We start from the raw sequence: 23,871 nt of genomic DNA, 5'->3' as shown, positions 1-23,871 counted from the left end.
TATAGAGAGAACTACCTCGGATGCAAGGCGGTAAAGTTCTTGTGCCAAAATAATAGGATCACACTAGATGATCACAAAAATCCGGAGTTTTCGAAAACTTGTGAGCTCCAGTGTATATAATTTTCGTACAGCATCAGTTTTTAGTGTTACAAAGCAATTGATCTTTCTCTAGTTTAAGCAATCGATTAGTATACTGTATGGTTCATTTTGGACCTTATTTTTTTCGCTAAATGATAATAATAGAAGCCAAAAAGACACTCCAGTTTTTCCGATTCTGTACAATAGATGAAAGTATAAATATAACCACACGGGAATTGATGCTTTATATGAAAAACAAATAAAAGGGAATATGTAAGGAAAAATATTATCAATCAAACTAATTCTTATAAGAAAACGAATAATATATAACACGCAAAATCTTTTCAACTTCAGTACCAAGCATGCTTACAGTATATTCCATAGGCCAAACATAAGGCATATTCCATTATCATAAAGCATATGTACAAGCTAGGAGTGCATTCCGCTTCTAGTAATAGGTAAACTGATAGTGTTCGATTTTGGTTTACCCTTTATTTAGCAGCGTTGCTCTCAACTAACATCGCATTCTATTGCGTTATCCGGACGAATTATAACTTCAGTGATCATTTAATTAGCATTTTTGCTTCCATACAATATCCATACACATGATTTGTGGGTCGCTTCTTTAGATATTTCTAATCTTCGTCAACAGGGAAAAGTCAAATTTAGTATTGTAGAAGCTTTATCTCCTACATTTCGCGAAAGTTCTTCTTTATTTTATTTATTTATTTTTTTGTGTGTGTGTTTCTTGCCCTGTTGGAAAATATTTCAACGAAACTGCTGGTAATTACTGAGAGTATTCTTATGATATTGTACCATAATATGGCAATGCTGCTTAGTAGCTACACATAAGACCTATTTTATGGCAATGTTGCTTTGAAATAAACACCCTGTATTTCGTAACCAAAGTACAAAAATACTTTAAAAATTACGAAATTATGATCAGGAAGACATCGTTTAACCATAAAAGCAAACTAAATATTTTAATGGTAATGCTATCAATGCTCCTAATTAAAGGGTTAAAGGCAGTGACATGATGCTAGGATGTTTGGTAGGCATTCGCCTTTTACAAATATAACATATACCTACCCCGTAATCACTCGTTCTTGTGTAAATGTAAGTTGAGTATGCACTATACTATAAAAATATTAGGTGCATATACGCCATATACTCCCGTAAACATCCCATTGCATCCTTGATTAAGAGGAAAAACCTATTTAAATGATAGTTTTAGATTGAATGATCTCTCGCCTTCGCGAACTCACAAGAAAGTTAATTCCTGGTGCCACAAAAAATCCATTTTGAAGAAAACCGAATACAATTACTTCATATATAATGTAGTAATTGTGTGGCCATTTCAAACACTTCAATGTCAACATACTGCAAAAGACTAATGTGTAAACAGTCTAATATTCATTTTTTAAAGACACTAACCGAAAGAAAAAATAATTAGATACACTAAGAGATTGTAATTTCAAAAGCAGTTTATAAAATCTCCCTTATAAGTAAAATACTTACAGACATATTTCAACTCGAAAGCCTTGTTTATATTCTTCATCATTAGCAATATAACGCCATTCATTATTCATATTCACTGCCATTTTTGGAAATACAACCTGCTCCTGTAGACATAAAAATTCCATCAATAATGAAAAATTAGAGGAAATTAATATTTTCAAATACAAAGATTAGATCACTATTAAATCATACATACCATTGGGTCCAAATTTACATAATATAAAATAGTATTTATCATTTGATTGACTTTTACAACTAAGAAATAAGACGTGGTCATGTTTAGCCCCCTTTGATCAAATCCTCGATGCACACAAAGTAAAATTCAATGTACAGTATTTCGGAAATACAAGAAATCACTGTAGAGAAGACGTATAAACTTCTGAGCAAAACACAAATGGCCAGGGGTGTCATTCAGAAGGTTGGCGTGAACCAGTTAAAGTTTCTGAATTCTTAAAATTGTCTCTCCACTTCTAGGTCGAGTTCTTACGAAATAATAGTAATTCTATATTTACTTTTTGAGAATTTATATATTTTTTCTTTAAAGTTTTTGAAGAAACTATTAGGATATGCTGCAGTTGAGACATGGCCCCATACTATTCACCATGACCACAGAAATATGTATGTTTTAGTTTACGAGAAAATTTGCATCTAATCGGTAAACATAGGACCTCAAACGAGAAATTTACTGTTACGAAACTAACAACACTCATAAAACACTATCAAAATGGTCTTTCAATTGAAACCTTGCCAATGTGTGTCTGTCCCGTAAACTGACCAGCAGTAAAAAGAGGAACTAAAGAAACTTGCAGAGATCTCTGTTGGGACATGTGGTTAGAAACTGGCTTGCAAATTTCGTATCTCCAGCAATTGCCTGGATTTTTCAGAAATAGGTATGAAATATTTCACGAGTAAAAAACCACCCAAGTACACAGAGAAGCAACTAGCTACCAAATCAGGCAAGTGTAGAGAACTTTGATTCGATATTTTGTATCTTGACACAATCATCATAGACAATGAAAAGTATTTTTCATTTACCGGAGATGAAATACCAGTAAACATCGGATATTATACTTACGATATTATGGGGACATCAGCTACTGTACGCTACAAAAGCAAAGAAAAATTTCAGACAAAAATAATGGTATGGATAGCCATTTAACCAAAGGGTGTTACTCATCTATTTGTTAGTAGTTATTGCTCCAGCAATCACAACCAACATGTATACCAAGAGATGTTTACCAAAGTTGTTTCAATTCATTAACATACATCATCATGGTGATAATTATATATCTTGGCCAGACCACACAACCATCCATTATGCTAGAAAAACAACTGACAGGTTGACGACGCACTCAATACCATATTCGTACCACAGAATGTCAATCCACCTAAGTCCCACTGGCAAGCCTTGTAGAGAATTTCTGGCCTCTGCTAGCTGTGGATGTCTATGATCGGGGGTGGGAATTTAAAACTGCACCACAACTCGTCGGTCGCATCAAGACAAGCTACTGAACTTGTACTTCAGGTCCGTCCACAGCATATTGAAGAGGAAACGCCACAAATTGCGACAAATGAAGATCACAATCTCATGCAGCATTGTAACAAGTTAGATGATTTGTAAGTAGTGTTTCCATCATTGCGTTGGTATTTGCAATGAATAAATGCATTTGCTTGATAATATCATCCTTTTTATGTATATATGTATTAACTTTCGCCGATGACTTTAGGTTGATGTAATTAGAAGTAGGAACATACAACATACTTAGGAGTTACTCACCTCTGAAGGACAAATCTTTGTTTCTCCTGGCTCGGCTATTCGGTGAGCTAGGGTGTTGTCGAACTGAAAAGCATTCAAACCATACATTAAAATAATTTTATTATAAACCATATAAAAATATTTTACTCTTATCTAAATATAAGAAAATAATAATGTGTACTCTTTAATTAGATTAACGGGAGATCTACATACAATTCAAAAAAGAGAATATATAAAACACTTAATTTCAATTTCTGTAAGAAGAAAATAGGTTTTTGTTACCTTTTAAAAACACGTTCGTTACTAACAGAGATTGAAGGCTATCATTACTATCTTTCCCTAAGTGGTATAGAAACTATATTTGTTAAATTACTAGCTGAAATACCCATTCTTCGTACGTGGAGAATATATTTATAAAAAAATATATGAACTTTTTCAATCCCCCAAAAAATAAGCATTTGAATATAAGTGTAATGATAGAAATCCATAAGATACTCTATTTTTAGCATAAATTTTGAATCTTGTTTTCAGTGTAGGAAACAATTAAAGGAAATGAGCCGTTCCTCCCGTCTCTGAAACACGGAAATTTAGAAAAAAAAACACTGGGGCACATGTTTACTGTTTTTGATGATTTAAATATACTGAGTTTCGTCTTTTTAACTTGGGGGGCTCGTGAGATGCTAAATCTTAGGCATAAATGTTAACTCCTTCTGTGACATCTTTAGGATTTTAATTTAAGTGACCTAATAAAAACCCAGTTCAATGTATACCTGATAACTATATTCGAAAATTCATTTCAAAAGATTCAGTCGGTTCCCCGTGATTCGAACCCACACAGGATTACTTCCCTTTAAATGTAAACTAAATGTAAAATGAACACTAAAGATCAAACAATTCCTGGAAGTCAAAATCATTCATACATCATGGATTTATTTCCTAAGTTTTTATTTTAGTTGCTTTATTTTTATTGTTGTTTAAACTATGAAACTGTTTGTCAATACAGTCAAGGCTCAACATATTTGATACAGTAATTCAATTTTATAACAACTTTGATTTCATACTTTCCATATACTTTTCTATTCTTAATAGTTTTGGAAGAATAATTTCAATACATATATGGTTTATGCTAAGTTACTTAAAATTACATAATCTCTTGAAAAGGAAACAGTACTGAAGTGCATCCATTTGAACCAAATTGTTGACAGAATATTACGCGGGGAGTTATATGCAGCTTTTTCCAAGGATTTAATGTGATTCCTGTTTATTAATCACGCAGTCTCTATTAAAAATAATCATTTCATATAACTGGTGAATATATGGACAACTACTAGCATGTTTATACAGTTCTACATATAGTATATACGTTTGAATTAACCAAATAACTTAAAGAAATATCTAGATTAACACACTTTGCTGCGTTACTCATGTATATAAGACTAAAAGAGAGTATGTAGTCTAACAATGTCATCAAAACACGTAATAACAAGCCTACGATAGAGTGCTTTTATGATGAGTGAGTAATATGATAAATTTTAAGGTATATATGCGTATTGCAAAGTGCAACTTAGATTATTCTGCACCGATACAAAATTAGTATTTTGAATACATTTATGATGCAGAGCACTGTAAAGTGATTGACTCTTGAATTGATGGCTACTTCAAGTTTTGTTGGAACGTGATTCTGGTGGAGAGCCAGAAGAGGTGGAGAGCCAAGTGAAACTACTGAAATGATAATTGTAATAGTTATAAAAGAAGGAAACTATTTCAGAGACTATTTTCAGTAAAATTCAAAGCATTATACGTATATTCTTTACAGAGTATTATATAATTCTTCGTTAATGAATGATTATTATTGAAGAATAATAATTTAGTTTTTTACACTTCTTATGTTTTATAAATATACAAATTCGTCTTGTTTACAATAGCAGTGTCTAAATAATATGAGATATTTCGCAATGGCTACTCATGATGTCGGTAATAAATGTCGCTTATTCTAGAGCACAGACGAATGTCCACAAAGTATGGAAGTGTAATAGAATTCCGAGACATTTATTAAGCATGTTGAAAACGTATGCGAATTCATACGTATCAATTTTAGTTATTTTACATAGCACCAATTTTAAACACTACAATGTCATAAATATATCGAATTTTGGAGCAACATCTGATATAAAGACGATATTTCCTGAAAAGTTCTAATCTACAACTACTTGCATATTCCACTATCTGTAAAATCAGCTGATGAAACGTAGTGTTGTATTCAATCTCCACTACCGTCAGACATTTACTTTCCTACTGATAATGAATTCCTATTTGTATAAGTATTTTCCTTATTATTTGATCCACGAGAATTCAAAAAATGCTCAATTTCGCATATCGCTAGAAATAATTCGGTATGAAAAAAGTCATAACTGTTATTTGTGTTATAGAAGTAGCATATTGTGTGATGTGTATTAATATATTTTGTTTCATAATCATAGTAAATTCTTTAACAATAATTGATAAAAAAATATGAATGTTGGTTTGATGAATATTTATATTTTAATAGAGATGCAAAAAAAGCCGGCTTTTTTGAATCGATGGTTTTTTTACATAAAAAGCCGGCTTTTTTGGGGAAAAAACGAGAGTTTTGGAAATTTTGGCTTTTTTTTTATTTTCATGATTTTTCTATCTAAATAGCTTTCTTATAGTATATTCTTTAGTTAGATAAGAATTCCATGACCATATTTCGCTCTGAAATTCACAGATGGATGGAGCACATGTTTTACGAATTAAAGCTAACATGAAGGATGTATGTAGCATTTGAGGGCAATTTTAGAGTCTATTTAACTTTATTTTAACTTTTGAGTTATCGACATCTTTTTTCTTCTCTGGATCATTTTAGTTTGTCATCCGTGTTTCATTTCTAAGAGCTTTTAGTACTCTAGCTTCTAGCGCAAAAGTTAAACTTGCCCGTTTTTCTATTTATCCGTCAAAGCGTACGTTTTTCAATATATCCGTCAAACCGTACTTCCACATTTCCGTTATACTGTACCTGTTAATGGATTTAGCAATAATTTTCCGGACACAACCTTGAATACCAATTTAAACAAATGATCAGTAGCGGATTGAGAAAAGTACTTTGGCAGGGGTTTTTCTGATTGGTTCGTTTCCTAAAAAGTCCTAATTTTATTTGGGAGGTGCTTGAAGTTTATGAGTACAGGCATAACTAATATTTCGTTTCGTTTATATATTTAGCAATAATCTTCCGGATACAACCTTAGAAATCACTTTATACTGAGAATCAGTGGCGGATTTACAAAAGTATTTTGGGAAGGTTTTTTTCTTACTAATGTTTAGTTTTTCTAAACGTTCGTAATTTTTATTTGACGGGAGCTTAAAGTTTATGAGTAAAGGCATAACTAATAGATATTTCGTTTGTTGCAGACATTCCGTAACTTTGGGAAACGGGCTTCAGTCCGAAAGACTGACCCACTAACCTTCGCAAAACCGTCACTGCTGTTAATTAGTAATAATAACGATTTAAAAACAATAAGAAAGGAAGTCGGCCAACTCACAGTACACGCACTATTTCTACATTCACAGATGGAATGAAGAAAAGCTTTGTCAGAATGGTCGAATGCTGGTTGAATCCCGGACTTCTCGATAGAAGCGCAAAAGCTAATCACTCAGTCATGTTTGTTGTGCAGTTGTATTTAGCTTAACTTAAATATATTCCGTAGCCTTTTTTGGAGGGGGAGTTCCGTAATGATATGTTGAATCCCTCTTGTTAAAAATTCAGAAAACTTGAGGATTGGGTAAACCGTGATGGTGGTTATATAAAACTTAACTGTAGAATTTCAAGAGTATACAGAACCAAAAGCTCTAGATGTGCAGCCTTCAAGTGTATCATATAAATCTAAGTATTTCTCTTGTTTTATTTTAATTTTATTTTGTTTCAAAAAGAGGGTATGGAATATTTTGAAGTAAAAATACTACATACTATTCTGCTAGTTATTTGTATATTTTTAAAAAAGAAGTGTGTACTTTTAGGGTTGGCTGGTTTACACTAACTTTTTTTGATAACTGGTTTAAACCAAAAAATAAAAAGAATGATAAATGCGAATAGTGTGAACTTCATGGTGACGTTTCCAGATATCAAACCATCTACAGTAGTTTTATTTCCCTTTCACCTTTTAATCAAGGTGTCCCATGTTCAATTCTCGGTCGAACCACAACCCTTCTTTCATGCGTAAACCAAGTAGCGGTTCAGATGTCAGTTTAAGCGAAAGTATTCTCCTTGAAAACCTCGGTATTTCGTAAGGATGTTAAGCCTAAACATACGAAACGAAACCAAATTGTATATTTCTGCATGTCTAAATGCCTGTTGTTTTATTAAGAAGCTAAGATTGCTTAAATATATTGATAGAAATTGGTAAAATTTATCGATTGCCTACATAGCTTCCAACATTAACTTCGATTGGACTTTCAATGATATCTACGTACTAAATTTGTAATTTAATACCTCAGTTTTAGCGTACTGATTATGATACGTTGACCTTTAAATTTTACATGCAAAGCAATAACAGGATTTTTCCGTTATTGTCTTACATTTCAAGTAATGACGGGATTTTCCCGATGGCTAGGGTGGGAGATTCTCAATTTAAGAAATTTACTGACCGGACTTCTTTAAGCTTATGGGAGTTCTTCCGGCATAACCCCGTTGTTGCATAATAACACCAAGGCGAAACAAACTTATTTCTGTAAATATGTAATATAAATACATAAAGCAAAATATCTAAATCAAAAAAGCCTGGTTTAAACCAAAAAAGCCTGGTTTAAACATCCCCCAAAAAACGGGTTTTTGCCATTTTCAAAAACAACCATGGTTCTTGCTAACTCTGCTTACTTTTGTATATAGGAGGTTAAAAAGTTCTTATTATATACATTGGTTAATCCTGTGGAATTCATAATGTAAATATGTTGAAGAAAAATTGTTTGAAATATCTTTCCGAAATTCATAGTTCATTTTCGAGGTTATATATTATTATCAGCATCAACCATTAATTAAATCACTTTTTGTGTTATAGAGAAGCGAAACAAAGTCTGCTTTATCAATTTAAAGCAGAATTTTAAAAAAAGCCCAAAATTTCCCAAGCAAAAAAGCGAAGCAGAAAAAACCGAGTTTTTTTTCAAAAAAGCCGGTTTTTTTCCGAGCCCTTGCATCTCTATATTTTAATAATACAGAATAATGTTTATAGGTTACTAACCGAATGCTTGCTTTTCGAACGGGAAGAATAAGGCTCATGGAAAATATTTGAAAAGTATATGCGAACGTTTCATGGATTGTAAGATATTTGCTGTTTCAACTTTGATTTCACTGAAGTTACGTAAATCCTCCTCCCTAATTTCCCCTTCAGTAGGAGATTTTTTTGAAAAAAAAAATGTTTATTTTCAATTAAATGTTTACATACGTAATTTCACACTTAAATTTAAATAAATCCTCACATTTGGCAGTATATGAAAAGAAAATCAGAAATTTGAATATCATAGAAATTGTCTCCTCTTTTCCCTTCAGAAGGGAAATTTCGGTAAACTCTGGATCACGCTGAAAGTTGTTTTTAATTAGGAGTTTATATACCGAATTCCATCTTCCCAATTTCAAGAGCTTCTGAGATGCTTCATTCTTGGCAAAAAGTAATAAAAATAAATAAATAAATAACCAAACTCAGAATACGTTCAGAAAACTTTGTCGTGAAAAGCCGACACAAAACGTAAATTTCATTTCTTGTAAAAATGAATTCAAATAGAGTCGATTCAATATTTCGAAAATGTTTATATTTAACTTTGATTTCGCATTCGTTCTTGCTTCTCAATGATACTTAGTCTATAAATACGTGACATCCTCTTTTATAGTAAATCTATGTTAAAGGTATGACGAATGAAAAAATAATTTTACCATAGTGGGTTAATAACATTTCATAAGCTCATAGACAAGGAATTAAATAAGTGAAAGAATAACAATATAGAAACTTTAAGTGATTGACAATAGTACAAAATTATAAAATTACGAATAACATATAGTTGCATATATCAAAATACTATTTATTAGTGATGGGCAATTAGGTTCTTTTTCCGAAATTTATTCCTTGCAATCAATTCAAAATAAGGATTCGTTCCTGCGCAATAAATTCTTTGGTCCCATAAATTATGCAATTTCAACTTCTAGATTTGTTCATTTGATCCTTCCTCTGAATCGAGTTTTCGTTCCGATAAATTAAACAGTTTCCATATAGTTCTTATATGATTATTTCTTACGGTCAGACTAGTCAAACCATTTTTATCAACTGAAAAGTTACTGCAAAATTGGTTTTGGACGGCACGGAAAGAACAAATAGGAGAATAGAAAGGACTGCCATGTTTCGAAATATATGCAGAGAGCTCAGTTTTCACTTATTTTTAGCTTTTGTATGTAAACAAGGAACTCAAAAGCGAGGGGAGGTTTGTTTCCACATGAGCACTTGTGCAGTAGGTTCATTTGATTCCCTCTCATGCAATGCCGCCCGGATCTAAACTATCATTTTCGTCTGTTTCCATTCATATCAACCCATCGATTGGGTTCACTCGTCTGTTGATTGATTTCATCCCTTATTTCTATCAACTAAATACCTGCAACCCGTCACTTATACAGAGTGAATCGATCTTTTATTCTGTTGAGTAAATCCGTCTTTTGATTCTGCCGAAGTCAATCTGATTCGTTAGAGAGATTCATCTTTTCATTATACTACAGGGTTCGTTCATTTAGAACGAATCATTCTGAAATTACCTAACATTATCATTTATTGAGATATATATGATTACTTACCATATCGTTACTCAACAACTGCTTTATTCTTCCACCTTCTCTTCGTAATTCATTTTTCACATGATCTCTGGAAAGACCATAAAAACCTGAATATTAGTGCAAATGAATTACGAAAACGTCTATTTGCTATGTCAGAGTACTAAAGGATTCACGGAAAGCACTTCCTTTTTTGTCTGTATGATCATATGTTTCAATTAACTGAATTGTTAAAATACCAACAGCATGAGAAGAAGGAATTCGTACGGCCCTAAAAGACAACTGTTTTCAATGTTTGGCAATTCCTGCCACTGAGGCTTAATTAGAGACTCCTATGAGTTCTCTCTTGGAGACTGTTCCTAGCAAATAATTGAATACAGTGTCCGTGTTAGATACAGTTTTGTTATCTTTGAAACTCAAAGGATCTACCAGCTTTAAAATGGGCAAGCATTGATAGCATAACCAATAAAATATTTAGTTTACTTTTATGGTTGAACCATATGTTCCTGATCATAATTTCGTAATTTTTAAAGTATTTTTGTACTTTGGTTACAAAATATTTCCCTACAGAGCAAGAAACCACAATTAAAAAAAAGAAACAATAGCTTTCGCGGAACGTAGGAGATAAAGCTTCTACAATACTAAATTTGACTGTCTCCTATTGACGAAGATTAGAAATATCTAAAGAAGCGCCCCGCAAATCATGTATATGAATATTGTATGAAAGCAATAATGCCAATTAAATGATCACTGAAGTCATAATTCGTGCGGATAACGCAATAGAATGCGATGTTGCTTGAGAGCAACACTGTCCACTAAAGGGTTAACACAGACCTCCGCTGCACCCCGTCTGACGTACTATATACGATTCTCGAACACAACGCAAGCTCTAAGTATTATTACCTCACATAACCTTTGTGTTTTTATTAATTTGATAACCACTTGCACAATAACAGCTTTGACTGATCGTGGAAAGGAAACACGTGTCATGAATGGTTGTACCATTCCTCTCACAGCACTCAGTTTCATCAGGCAGGATAAAAGACATAAACATGTTTTTTGGACCTGAGTTCAAGGACTAAAAGAGATTCAATGATGATGGGGATTGAGCTGATCAGGAGAAGAGTTGCAGTTCATCTGCATGTGTGCGAAACCACTCCTCAACAGATTGAACAGTGTCATGGCGTGTAATTATGTCGTTACTTTTCCGTAGTAACCATATTTCTGCACCGTAAAGTACAATACACACCACGAAATATTTGTGAGTATTTTTATGACAACTTTATTGAATAATAAATAAAATATACTTCTCCTCTTTCTTCCCTTCTAATACATAATAGTGATTTTTTTAACGTTTGCACATCATGTAATACATATATTTAGTTGTCGAAAACTAGTCATCTAGACCACTTTCTCTACACCTAGGTAGTTATCGTAAATTAATTACATGTTAAAATTTCTACCTTGGTATATCTACATTTCATATACATCACTTTATTCCACGCAACGATGTTTTTGACCTTGTTTCCTCATATCATTACAAAGGCTGCGTTTCCATTTCTCATGCGGGTACCGTATCTTTTTCAAATTCGACCAGATGCATCATCGTTACTTACTTTATTTACACATTAGCAACTCGACTACGTTCATGTAAGTATTTAAGATTGCTTTTTCAGTTGGCTAAGACTTACTTGTTAAGTAGAAGAGAGTATTTGAAGTTAATTAGAACAATCGATGTCCGCTATATGTGCTTCTGGAAATAATGATATAAAAACTAACTAATAATAATGTATTAGCTAACAAGATAACTTACCTAGGGTAGTCTCTAACATTTTCACAGAATGTTGATCCGTTAGCACAGCGTGGTCCATCTCTGCCCACATGAGGAAGAAAACGTTGACCTGGGAACACAAACTCACCATCCCCTCGGTGAGATCTTTTGGTTATAGAAGTGTGCACTTTATTAATATTACTGGTTTTGTGACGTGCTGACAGTAGTTCCGTTATGGGGGATTCAGTTACTTTAGAGTGTTTTTCGTTCTGCCTTTGCAACTGTGGAACATACTGAGGAAGAAACTTGGACCTTGAGTAATTTACAGACAATGTTTTTGCACCTTCTAATTCAGTAGGAACATTGTTGATACGCTGCTCTTCAATTGATTGTTTTTCACTGTTTTTAGTTCTTTCATTCTTAATGTATGTCCTGTGTTTGAAATCAGAATCCATCTTATGTAGCATGTTTCTATGATTCAGTCTTAATGTTTGATTAGTGTTTATATTGTAGTTGTCTGGAGACATTCGACTATCGTACGATTCACTATCATCTGTTGTTACTTGCCTCATTGTTGCAAATATCGTTAAAAGCTGCAAGAAGGAAGTAAAGTATGAGATCCATTTGCTGCTAGATATGTAAAACAAATGTTTGCAGTACAAAGGAAATAGTGTAAACGAAATTATGTTGTTATGTTGTAATATCCCGCACATGTTTCTATTTGTAAACAGTAATATGTGCTTTTATTTAAAAACAATATCACGTGCATTTACTACAAGTCACTATGAGATGCAGGCGGAAGAACATCAGCGTCACTACGGTACTCATTACGTAATGGAGGAAGAACACCAGCGCCACCGCCATGCTGGAGCAGCTATAAAATTCAGAGCATCATCACTACGGGCATCAGTCATTCCTTGGTGGATCAAGTCTACTCCTTTAGCTTGCAATGGAGCTCTGAAAGTACCTAAACCGAACCCAAGCCTTTTAGCTTGCTGTGGACCTCTTAAAGTCTTCCTTTCCCACTTAGTTTGCAGCGGAGCTCTGTTGGGAATTCTAAACCCTTTCACACCCTGCAGTGGAGCTTGAGAAATTCCTTATCACTAAACCACCCGGCTTGCAGTGGGGATTCTTGGATCTCCTTTTCCCCCTTTGTTTGTAGTGGACCTCTGTGCGACCCTAACCTCTTTCCCTTCCAGTAGAGCATTGAGAATTCTACCTCATCTTACAAGCTTGCCCAGGAGCTTTGTGAGGAATCCTTCCCTAGGCTCTCTGGTCTTGGGACACCGGCTTAACCTAATCATTAGAGAACTTATTACTTTAATGAAATTGTGTTATACAGTGTTATATCTGGAAGTTTTAAAATAAAATCGGCAGTGAGAGAAAACGAATTCCGTGTATAATTGGTCTACCAGAATAGAAGAACTTTACAATATAAAACAGATTTAAGAAATTTCTGTAAGTAGATAAAAAAAAATCAGATTATTGTTGTTCATTTTAGAAATATTAGGAATATCGAACATTCATTTCCTGTTACTTTTCCTTCAGATTTCTGATTTCGGGAATATAAAAATTACAAAGGCTTTAATATTAACAAGAATCTGAAAGAGAAAATAATAAAAATCATTGTTCAAAATATATAAATATACGAAAGATACTCATTTAGTCAAAAGTTTTCATCGCTGTATTTGCCGTAAGTGAATGTGTAATTGAAAAACCCCTCGTTGTAATATTAATGTTTTAAATTTTTTCTTCACATAATCTTGTATTCCAAATTGTGGTTTCCAAGTTGTGGTAGATTTAACATATATTTTTATAGAAAATTGTGTCTGAGAATTAGGAATACAGTTTGAAACGTTTTTGACCGATGAACATAAAACGAACTATTTTATGCTTTTAAGGTGCTAAAATATATATTTAATTGAATGTTTTCATCAAATACTTGGTATGCTTTCTGTGTTTTAACCATTTCAGTCATAGCTTTTGATTTGGAGTTTAGCGTCTCATTCAACACGGTGGTTATATGAGATGTGGGCCTACAGCTAACGTGGATTCCGAACCACATAAGTTCCTATTAGGAATCAAAACCAGTGCTCCTGAGTCAAAGGTACGTCCGCTAACCATACAGCCACTAGAACTGTCGAAATCGGTTTTTGAAAAAATTTAAATTTCATAAAATCGAGATGTCGGTTTTCAAAACCGAAATCTGTTCTTCCGGTTTCGGTTTTGAAAACCACTTTTGCTGTTTCGATTTCCAAAACCACATTTGCGGTTTCAGTTTTAAAAATCGCTTTTGCGGTTTCAGTTTCGAAAACCGCATTTGCGGTTTTCGGTTTTCATAAAACCTGTTTTCTCAAAAACCAAAAACAGCAAATGTCACAAAAATTCGACAGCACTAATACAAATATAAAAAATATAAGTCTAAGTGGATGAGATTTCAAATTGAGTTTCATGAGCTGAATGTGTAGTGATCTTCAATAGGGATATACCTCATTTTCTATTTAGCTGTGACTTTTACAACCAACGAACTATCCCTTTCGCACAGTGCTGAACATATTACCATAATAGTCTTGGAGCAAACAAAAAAAAAAGTTAAAACACACATATAAATCAATACAATTGTCTCGATTGATAGATGCTTTCACAGTTAAAAGGTGTAATTAAAAACAGCAAACATTGTTCCTGCTTTGAAAAGGGCAAACATAGTTTCGCTTATAAAACCGCAAACACGGTTTCGGGCGGATTTCGCTTTCAAAAAGAGATTTTGCAGTTTCCGTTTGAAAATCCGCTTTTGCGGTTTCAGTTTCGAAAACTGCATTTGCAGTTGCGGTTTGGGTTTTGAAAACCAATTTTGCAGTTTTCACAAAACCGGTTTTCTCAAAAACCGAAAACCGCATATGTCACAAAAATTCGAGAGCACTAACAGCCACAAGGATGCTCTACCATAATTTTTGAATCGATGAATGGAAAGTAAGTATTAGTGGTATCCTTGACCTGTTTTCAAAGCTGAATTTAGAATATTTCTGTGCTTGTTTTCAGAAGATTTGAAAAGTTAATTTAAAAATAAAATTTCAGTTACGTCTATAGAACTATCTTTGACGTAATTCATTTAGCTATTGGAATTGGGAAGAACGGCAAATTTGTCACCAGCAACTGCATTGAACAAATAGCCCTATCACTTTAAAAGTCTACACTGAATTTCACAATTTTTTATTACAATGTTATACTTTCGAACGACAAAAGGAGAGAAGAGAATATGGTGATCCGTGGAAAAGATCAAGTTTCCTAGCCCACGCGTACCGAAAAAAGTATTTTTTCGATATTTGTCCGTTCGTTCGTCCTGATGTATATACGTCTGAAGGCCATACCACCCAGTGTATCGAAATCAAGTTTTAAACATAAGGTTTTATGTTATTCTACAGAAGAGTTTTCCGTATTTCCTTTCTACACCTAAAAATAAGGGTAGTTTATTTCAAGGAAGAAAATCAAAATCTGCGATTTCTCAAAAACGGCTCCAGTGATTTCATATATCCATTCTCCATTAACAACTCCATACAGTAGTATGAGTCATTTCTCTGAGAAAAAACGATAAGTGAAGTTTTATTTGGGGATATTTTTCCTTAAAATGACGGCGATATAGTTTATATTTCACAAATGCGTATTTCTTGGAATTAGTCCTTACGAATGAATTCAGAAGAAGGAGCTTACTCTTGGAAATGAGTTCCTTTTCAGAGTACTTCCTCAATAATAATAATAATAATAATAATAATAATAATAATAATAATAATAATAATAATAATAATAATAATAATAATAATAATAATAATAATAATAATAAGGGGATTGTGTTCCGATTTAATAAAGAAATATTTCATTAATATTACTATAATATTGCATAAGTAATGACATGAGAATATTCACAAGAGATAATTTACCTTTGGGGTGAGTTTTGTGAAATACGACTTCTGCGATTTTGTTATTTTGTATGGAGGTATTTCAGTAATAATTCTAACATATGACATAAGTTATTTTCTTAAGGAAAATCTGTAAGAGGTAGTTTGCTTTTGGGCGTGAGATGTCTTTGGGTGAAATTTTCCTAAAATTTCCTTATAATTTTGTTCGTATTTCACAAGAAAAGTTTTCATCAAGAACTGCAGCACAACATGATTTAGATTAAGAAATTGGAACGAAAAAATTTATCACGGTGGTCCGTACCCTTTATTTCTTGTGAAAAGTTAGTGAACAATATGGTCGTTTTTCAGATTGCTCTATTTTAATACTACTATTTGTAGGTGCTATCTAAATTACTTTCAAAATTTTTGACATTCTTTATTATATTTGATTATTTACTAAAATTCGAAAAGTAGTAGGGAGTATAGACAACACTCTTGCTACTATTTTTGCAAATTTTTCCTACTTTCCTATTGGTGATGTGTGTATAATAAATGTAAATTTTTCCAATTTAGCTATTGACTAGTTTGTTTATGTAAATAGGCGTTAGTCTTTCAGTTTCACTCAAGTCTTGAAATAGAGAGACGTAATTTATGTTCTTTTAAACAGTTTTGTAGTTAGTACATGTTGGAAGTCGTAAAAATCCAGTAGGATTGTGATAAGTTGTTTTATTAAGATTTCCTTATTTTGTAATTTCGTTTTAAAATTTTGTCTATTTCATCTTTATAATTATACTCTATGTAGATTACGTACATTATTATAGGTAGTGTAATAACAAAATACATTCCACGCTGTCGTGTACTATAGTTTTGTAAATGCACTAGTTTTGTTACTTAAGCCTTGTTTGTTAACGGGAAATAGAAATGTCTGGAAATAAGTTATCATTTATCAAGTCTTAAATAAATCCTACTAACATCTACATGATATCAAGTAGTCCGTTGGGAAAATGTGTGCCAGCATGGATAATTTGGTGCTCAGTTACCCGTTATGCACAATTCAGTGACAAATTTTGCGATGGCAAGATATCTTAGATGATATCAGTTATGTCATTTGAAGGAGAGGGAGAATTTCAATTCCCTAAGAAATTCAATTATCCGCATGTTTGCAAAATTATCATCTCGTTATAAAGTTATGACTTAATTTATTACGATATAATTTGATGTACTCAGCAATAAGTTTTTTCTATTTTATGGAAATATTCTTGCATTTTTTTTATGGTTTAACACTTTTCCAGCAACAGTTTGATGTGGGCTTTAAATCACATGAGCTCCCACCGAGGATCGAACCCGAGTCTCCACCCGCAGGACACGTATGCTCACCAAATAGTCATGAAGGAGCTCTTTATGATAAGTAGCAGCGTATTTTCAGATTTATCATATGCACTTTGTCACACAGAGTAAGTAAAAATTTCCTTGAAAATTGTAAATCATTGAAGACTTTAAAAATCCTTGTAACATTAAAAAAATGTTTTTAACTCATCTCAGTACGGACGTGGATTAATTTATATCAGATTGTCTTTCGAAAATACTTACCGTTAATGTGATTTACAGTAGACATTTCCATTGTGTAGGGAGAAGAACTGTATGTTACAGTGAAATTTAAGAGTTATCTCAGCCGCAGATTGTAACGAAGAAGGTCATCCATGATTGGTCCTCTAATAATGTCTCCGATCACAGTCTCCAAAGTGATTCAGATAGCTTAATGACTTTACTTCATTTCAGTTGTTAAGGACAGATCGTTTATCCATTTGACTTTTTGTAACAAATTATCCATACCATTAAATGTCATCTATAATCTACAAATGCATCCTGTAGTTGCCTCATTCTTGCCGATGAATGATTTACGAACTTCCGACTATGAATTTATTGCTCTGAGATTTCAGGTGTTCTTTATTGTTTGTATTTTGAAGATCATACGTGCAATAGATTTATAGTTTAAAAACTGCTTTTTCATGGTACTCTTTGCATCACGCGGATATTGCTCAAAGGTTATCATAAAACACCTGGTTATAAATTATAGTTCACTTCTTTCATTTCTCCTTCGTGATTCATATATCATCCGTGATGTCTTTCGAATGATTCATTATAAGCTTATGAAAATACATTATATCTAAGTACAATACAGAGTTAGGTTACAACACTTTTATGTTATTTTTTTAATACCAATTATCGATATCGAACGTTAAAATTTGGGTCCTATACTTAAACAACAGAGAAATTATCTTGATGATCTAGGGTTACTGTGTCCTAAATTAATTTTCTGTCACCTAAAGGGTCTTTCCTAGTAAGATAGTGAATTGATCCAAATTGGGTCGCTATTGACCCAAAAGGTTACCTTGACCTAAAACTACCTTAAAAAAATTTGACCCCCTCCCCACTCCCCTTACCGAATTATCTTATAATACATGCTCAAAATTGAATATTTTTTAAAAAATTTTGGTGGGGGTGGTCGAAAATTTTTGAAAGTTTCAGATTGTAGATACTATCTAGATGTAAATGTGCATTTTTTTCAAAACCATCGATGCGTATTTTCTTTATTATTATTATTATTATTATTATTATTATTATTATTATTATTATTATTATTATTATTATTATTATTATTATTATTATTATTATTATTATTATTTGCGTTTTGAAAATTTCAAAATATTGTAGAAAAAGTTTGGGGAAGGACACATCGCTGATTTTTTGGTTAAAAAATTTGTTATACCCTTAGGTATATTTTTTTCGGGGCCTGAAAGTGATAGTAACCTTGTCAAAAAAGAAATAAAATTGAAAACAAACGTGTTTTTCGCGCAGTTTTCTTACTGAGGGTCCCTTCAAACAATCCTTTGCCAGAGTTCACAATTTTTCTTTCTCTTGCGTCCCTACCGTTATAAATTATTCATAACGGACAGGAATTATTCCCGGTTCTTCGATTACAACTAAAATATACAATTTATTAACTGACATCAGTATATATTTGTTTCGGTTCACAATTGCGAAGAATCTTGTTAATGGTGTTTCGTTTCCTTTCTTGAAGAAGACTGTGGTATCAGAACCATAACAATGACAAGATATCAAATCGGACTGAAGTATACCATAGATGAAAAGTACTTCATTAATGGTGTCAAATTACAAAATTAACAAGATAGCAAAAATCCACACCTGAATATGTACTGGTTTATAGATCTTTTAAAGGAGAAACAAGTAGAGAATAAAATGACACTGGATCAACTTTTGATGAGGCACAGCAATCAAAGAAAGCAGTGGCGGCTCCTGAGAGAAGAGACATCGGTATAAAAAAAATAATTAACAGAGAAATTGCCTAATCCTAACAAGAACTAGCCAATGAAAGAAAGTGGTGTCATATTAATTGACATACTGTATTTTTGAATTCAGAAGAAGGCTACAATCACAAGAAATGGATATAACAGAGCCGCTGATGCAGTGTCTCACTGCATTTCATTTACGCGATTAGTTATTCTTGGTTATTTGTAAATGAATTGAAATTATTGTAGCTTTGCGTCCCACGTTTTGCCCTTTAGGCTAAAGGAGACGGGTGATTAATGGGAAATGGTTACAAAAGAATTGGCGGAAATGAAGATATGGAAGGAAACGAGGAAACCAGTGGACGATGTTGACCCCAGAAGCTTGCATTGCCTGAAATAGAACCAGGGGCCCTCGCACCAGAGATGAGCGTTCTGCCACTGAGCCATCATACCCCCGTTTATGATTTGAGTAGGATCTAACTTTATTTTATAGTTTATACCAACTATATATATATATATATATATATATATATATATATATATATATATATATATATATTTGTAACTTTGTGTATGTTTATTACAGAACTGTGTCAGACCTATCTAGTCATATAACTGGACGTAAACTATTTTGATATATACTTTTAAAATATATTCATACTTTAATAAATATAATATTTGTGTTTCCTTGTCAGTACTTGAATTGAAGATACAACTATATTTTGTTTTGAGATTCCACATGAAAATTCCACTGCCAGAGATTATTAGGCGATCCATCAAGTCCTGGTGAGAGAGTTTTGAATATTGAAGACACTATGATAGCTTAGATTTTACATTGAGTTGTAGATCCAATTTTCACACGGCCTCGGTGCTGAAAAAGGACGCTAAACTCAAACCTCCACTATAACATTTAATATGCTTTCCATATTAAAAAGAACAATAGCACTATGTAGTTAAAGTTATGCAACTTACTTTAAATAATTGTTGTTTTACATCAGGTATTATGTGCACGTTTGCAACAAAATGTGTGTACGCCAGATTTAGGGCGTGCACCGGCGCACTTACATTCCTCTTCGTTATAAATATACACTATCTAAAGTGAAAAGTTAGCACTGAAAATAGCAACACTTTCTGAAAATTTCTGCTGTCATCTTTCCGTTTGAGGCTTTAAAAAGCGAAGTTTTGCAAAAGCAATAAATAGTTTAAGCCGATTTTTCTGAAGGTTGAAGGGAAAGGATTCACCAAGACCAGATATTTAGCATTTTCACAGTAATTCCTCATTCACACCCCGACGCCTAAAGGCGTTTTAAAAATTCGAATTTAATTCAAATTCCCCGTCAGAAAATTCTGGATCCGGCCCTGTGTATGCATGTAATGAAATGATATGAAATCTTTAAGTTTTACGTCTTACGATTATGACGGCTAGGCTAAAGGAGGCGGTGTTGATGAGAAATGAATGAAATCGTGGAATGAAGAAAGTGGGAGGAAAGGGGAGAAACCCGAGAACCCCCCCCCCACACACACACACGGTGTTTGTCCATCACAAAGCTTACTTGGTGTGAGCTGGGATCGAATCAAGTACCCCATGCACCAGAGGTGAACCTTCTACCACTGATCCATCGTGGCCCTCAAAATGTGTGTATGCGTTTGACATTGAGTTTCCATTTCCACTTCTCGCTTGGAAAAAATCCTGCGGTCGACCCTGACTACGAAACTATCAATGTAAAGTGAACTCAAGTTGTCCTCACCCCCCCCCCAAAAAAAAAAAAGATATCTTACCTTCTCTGTTAGTGGTGTACTATGGACCTGGGATATATTGAAAAGTTTTGCCGTTTTGACTACGAAGCTGGGCGAAACCCTCTAGTTACTACCACGGGCGACGACTTTAATATATTCAATGAGTCCTCACGTTTCAGTACCTTTTAAGATAAATCACAGTCTCGTATTCTATTTTTTTTTAAAACAGATCCAATAGACCAAAGGTTCCCAAACTATGATAATCCCCCTAAGCGATGTTAAAGACCATCAAGGATGCACGGCTATAAATAAAATGAATTATGAAATTATTTTTAACCTTGAAAGGAATTATTTATATGTCCTCGATTATCAAAACGTTTTACTGGGTAAAATTAAAATGAAATTATGATTTTCTATTTCAAATGTGTTCAGCAAGAAGTTATTCGTCAAAGGAAAGAGACAGACATTGTTAAAACAATAACGCGTATTTAGTGATTAGGATCTAAAACAATAAAGTAAAATAAAAAATAGCGTACAGAGCTCAAAGCACCTTGCTCGATTGATTGTTATCACAGTTTTAAGACTACATCATATAATGAAATTGTAAATTATATTCATTGGTAAAGTTCACATTATAATATATTATCTAATTTTCCTTCACATGAAAGTGTAATTTCAAAATTAATTTCACTGCAAAAATCCAAGAGGTGCTAAGCACCCAATAAAGATTTCCAATGGATGCTTGAGCGGCACCCATATAGTCGACGCCTATGGTGTTACCACAAGCATACACTTCTGGATTCCATATTAAATTGTTATTTATATTGATTAGACATTGAAACATAAAGATAAAATTACTGTGTCTACTTACCCATAACACTTTACAAAAGTGGAGTACCATTTCCTTTCACAGAATAGGTTTGCTGATAAACCACTACACTTTCCTTCTCTACATTCCGACTTGCATTCTGTGACAGCACACGCTTATCACTGTCACACACTTTTACTCACCACATGAAGAGCCGCACGAACACAGACATATACATACGTATCGAAATCTTTTGTTGTGTCGTCACGTGATCTGGAGGCATCGTTCTCTTCCGGTGTTTCAAAGTGGGTCTTGTTTACAATTACCTCCGGACGTGGTTGAAAAGATCCTGTGAGAACATTGGCCTTGAAATTTTATGCATTTCTCGACCCTTTTTCTATTCTATCATGGTTTGTTTGTAATGACATTTTACGGTGTGTACGCAAAGATACATCTGTCATCTTTACTGGGCAGAATGCAGCAGGAAATTCAAATTAACAAAATAAAAACGTTACAACGCAAAAGCACGAAAACTAAACTATTTAAATGAGATTTCTACGAATTTAGTTACAGTCGCACCTGTGATTAAACTAAGTTCACGGTCAAGGTCATAAGTCCAAGGTCATTCAAATGCATTCTGTTTGGAATGAAATCACTACCGTTACGTCTAGGCTTTCCCACAGAATTTTCAAAGTGGGGCGTAATATGAATTCTTGGGGGATAAACCGACAGTCATAGCCGCTGCCAAGTGGAAGCAAATGAAGCATTGGTAACGTTGGCAGAAATTCATCTTTGGATACATTTATTATTACTTACTTACTTACTTATTGTTATTCATTTTCCCCAATCCACATCTGAAAAGGTGATATACTAATATAGGGGTCAAACAAGTATATTACTTTTCCTCTCTGTTTTCCTCTTTATTCTGGAATTTGCAAGAACGTTCTTCAGATTCTGCATGTGTTTAATACAATAGCCTTCTCTGTTTTCTTTGTGACTTCTCCTTCAACTCCAATTGCTTCAATTATTATTATTATTATTATTATTATTATTATTATTATTATTATTATTATTATTATTATTATTATTATTATTATTTAGAGTGTACGGTGGCTCAGGGGAAGAGCGCTTCCCTCTGGAGCACGGGATCCCTGGTTCGATCCATGGAATGTCTCGGGGTACTCTCGTTTCCTTCCACATCATCATTCCACCAATTCTTCCATTATCATTCGCTTGCCTTAAATATAGTCTCCGTTCGTCCAACGGGCATAAGCATGGAACATTAAACTGAAATATGTCATTTCATTTTTTTATTTATTATTATTGTTTTCGCGTTTTGCGATTTTTACAGTTGCTATTTTCTTAATTTTAATTTCCTTCCGTATTCATCAGATCGTAGTTGAATTGCTTCTTCAAAACGATATTGTCCCCTCCTCCGTCAAAAATAGATTTTTTCAGGTTCCTTTAATTTTGTAGTCTTTCTGATTGGTGTTTTAATTTTATTTTTTAATATTATTATTAACTAAATAGTGGTCTCATTTCTGATTGTATTTAAGGGCTAAATCCTCAATGCACGCAGATTTTCACGTTTTTCATTAGTATCTTATCATATTGATTATATATGTACCTGTATATATATATATATATATATATATCAAACTCGATGGGGGCAATTGCTCCCCTGAGACCCCAAGTGACACTCTTGTTTTTAATGTTAATGGTATAAGACATCTTTGTGATTTTCTTTGTATAGAGATTGTGTGCTGTACAGATTTAGTACATAATAACAAAGTCTATAATAAATAAGTAATTAAAATTTACAGATGTTTTCTTACAGTCACATTCATTCTAAACAAATTACTCTAAATGGACTATAAGGCAAATATTTTACCCCTTGGAATCGAAGATTCTTACAGCCTCTTCCCACACAAGGACATCCATCAATTCAAGATAACAAAAGTAGTGATACCAGTGCTGACGTTTCCTGTTAGTCATTTCCTCTTCGTAGCATGTACTCTATTTGCAAGGAATTTAGTATTTAGAGCCACTGTATTCATTAATTTCTTGCTACATAATTATGAAATGTAGATATTTGTATCATTATTTCTTTTAGTAAACACATTATATGCTTCCAATCGGACGTGAGATACAGAAACTGACCCATATTTATTTGTAGATT

The 23,871-nt window shown here is 33.2% G+C and overlaps 1 protein-coding gene across 1 annotated transcript in view; it reads right to left on the bottom strand.

Annotated features, from left to right (window-relative positions):
* LOC145694719 (uncharacterized) overlaps positions 1 to 21,964 on the bottom strand; it is an 85,158-nt gene extending 63,194 nt beyond the window's left edge. Inside the window, exons 1-5 of the mRNA XM_081771264.1 lie at positions 21,756 to 21,964; positions 11,986 to 12,536; positions 10,197 to 10,263; positions 3,374 to 3,436; positions 1,597 to 1,700 (exon numbers count right to left, since the gene is read on the bottom strand). Coding sequence (XP_081627390.1) covers positions 1,597 to 1,700; positions 3,374 to 3,436; positions 10,197 to 10,263; positions 11,986 to 12,536; positions 21,756 to 21,785 — 815 coding nt within the window. The 5' untranslated portion in view covers positions 21,786 to 21,964. The remainder of the gene's footprint in view (positions 1 to 1,596; positions 1,701 to 3,373; positions 3,437 to 10,196; positions 10,264 to 11,985; positions 12,537 to 21,755) is intronic.
* Between the last annotated feature and the right edge of the window lie 1,907 nt (positions 21,965 to 23,871).

Source organism: Thermobia domestica, chromosome 1, assembly GCF_964235325.1.
Source record: "Thermobia domestica chromosome 1, izTheDome1.hap1.1, whole genome shotgun sequence".
NCBI classification, from domain to species: domain Eukaryota; kingdom Metazoa; phylum Arthropoda; class Insecta; order Zygentoma; family Lepismatidae; genus Thermobia; species Thermobia domestica.
The sequence above is the reverse complement of the archived record's forward strand: the minus strand, read 5'-3'. Positions and strand labels throughout refer to the sequence as shown.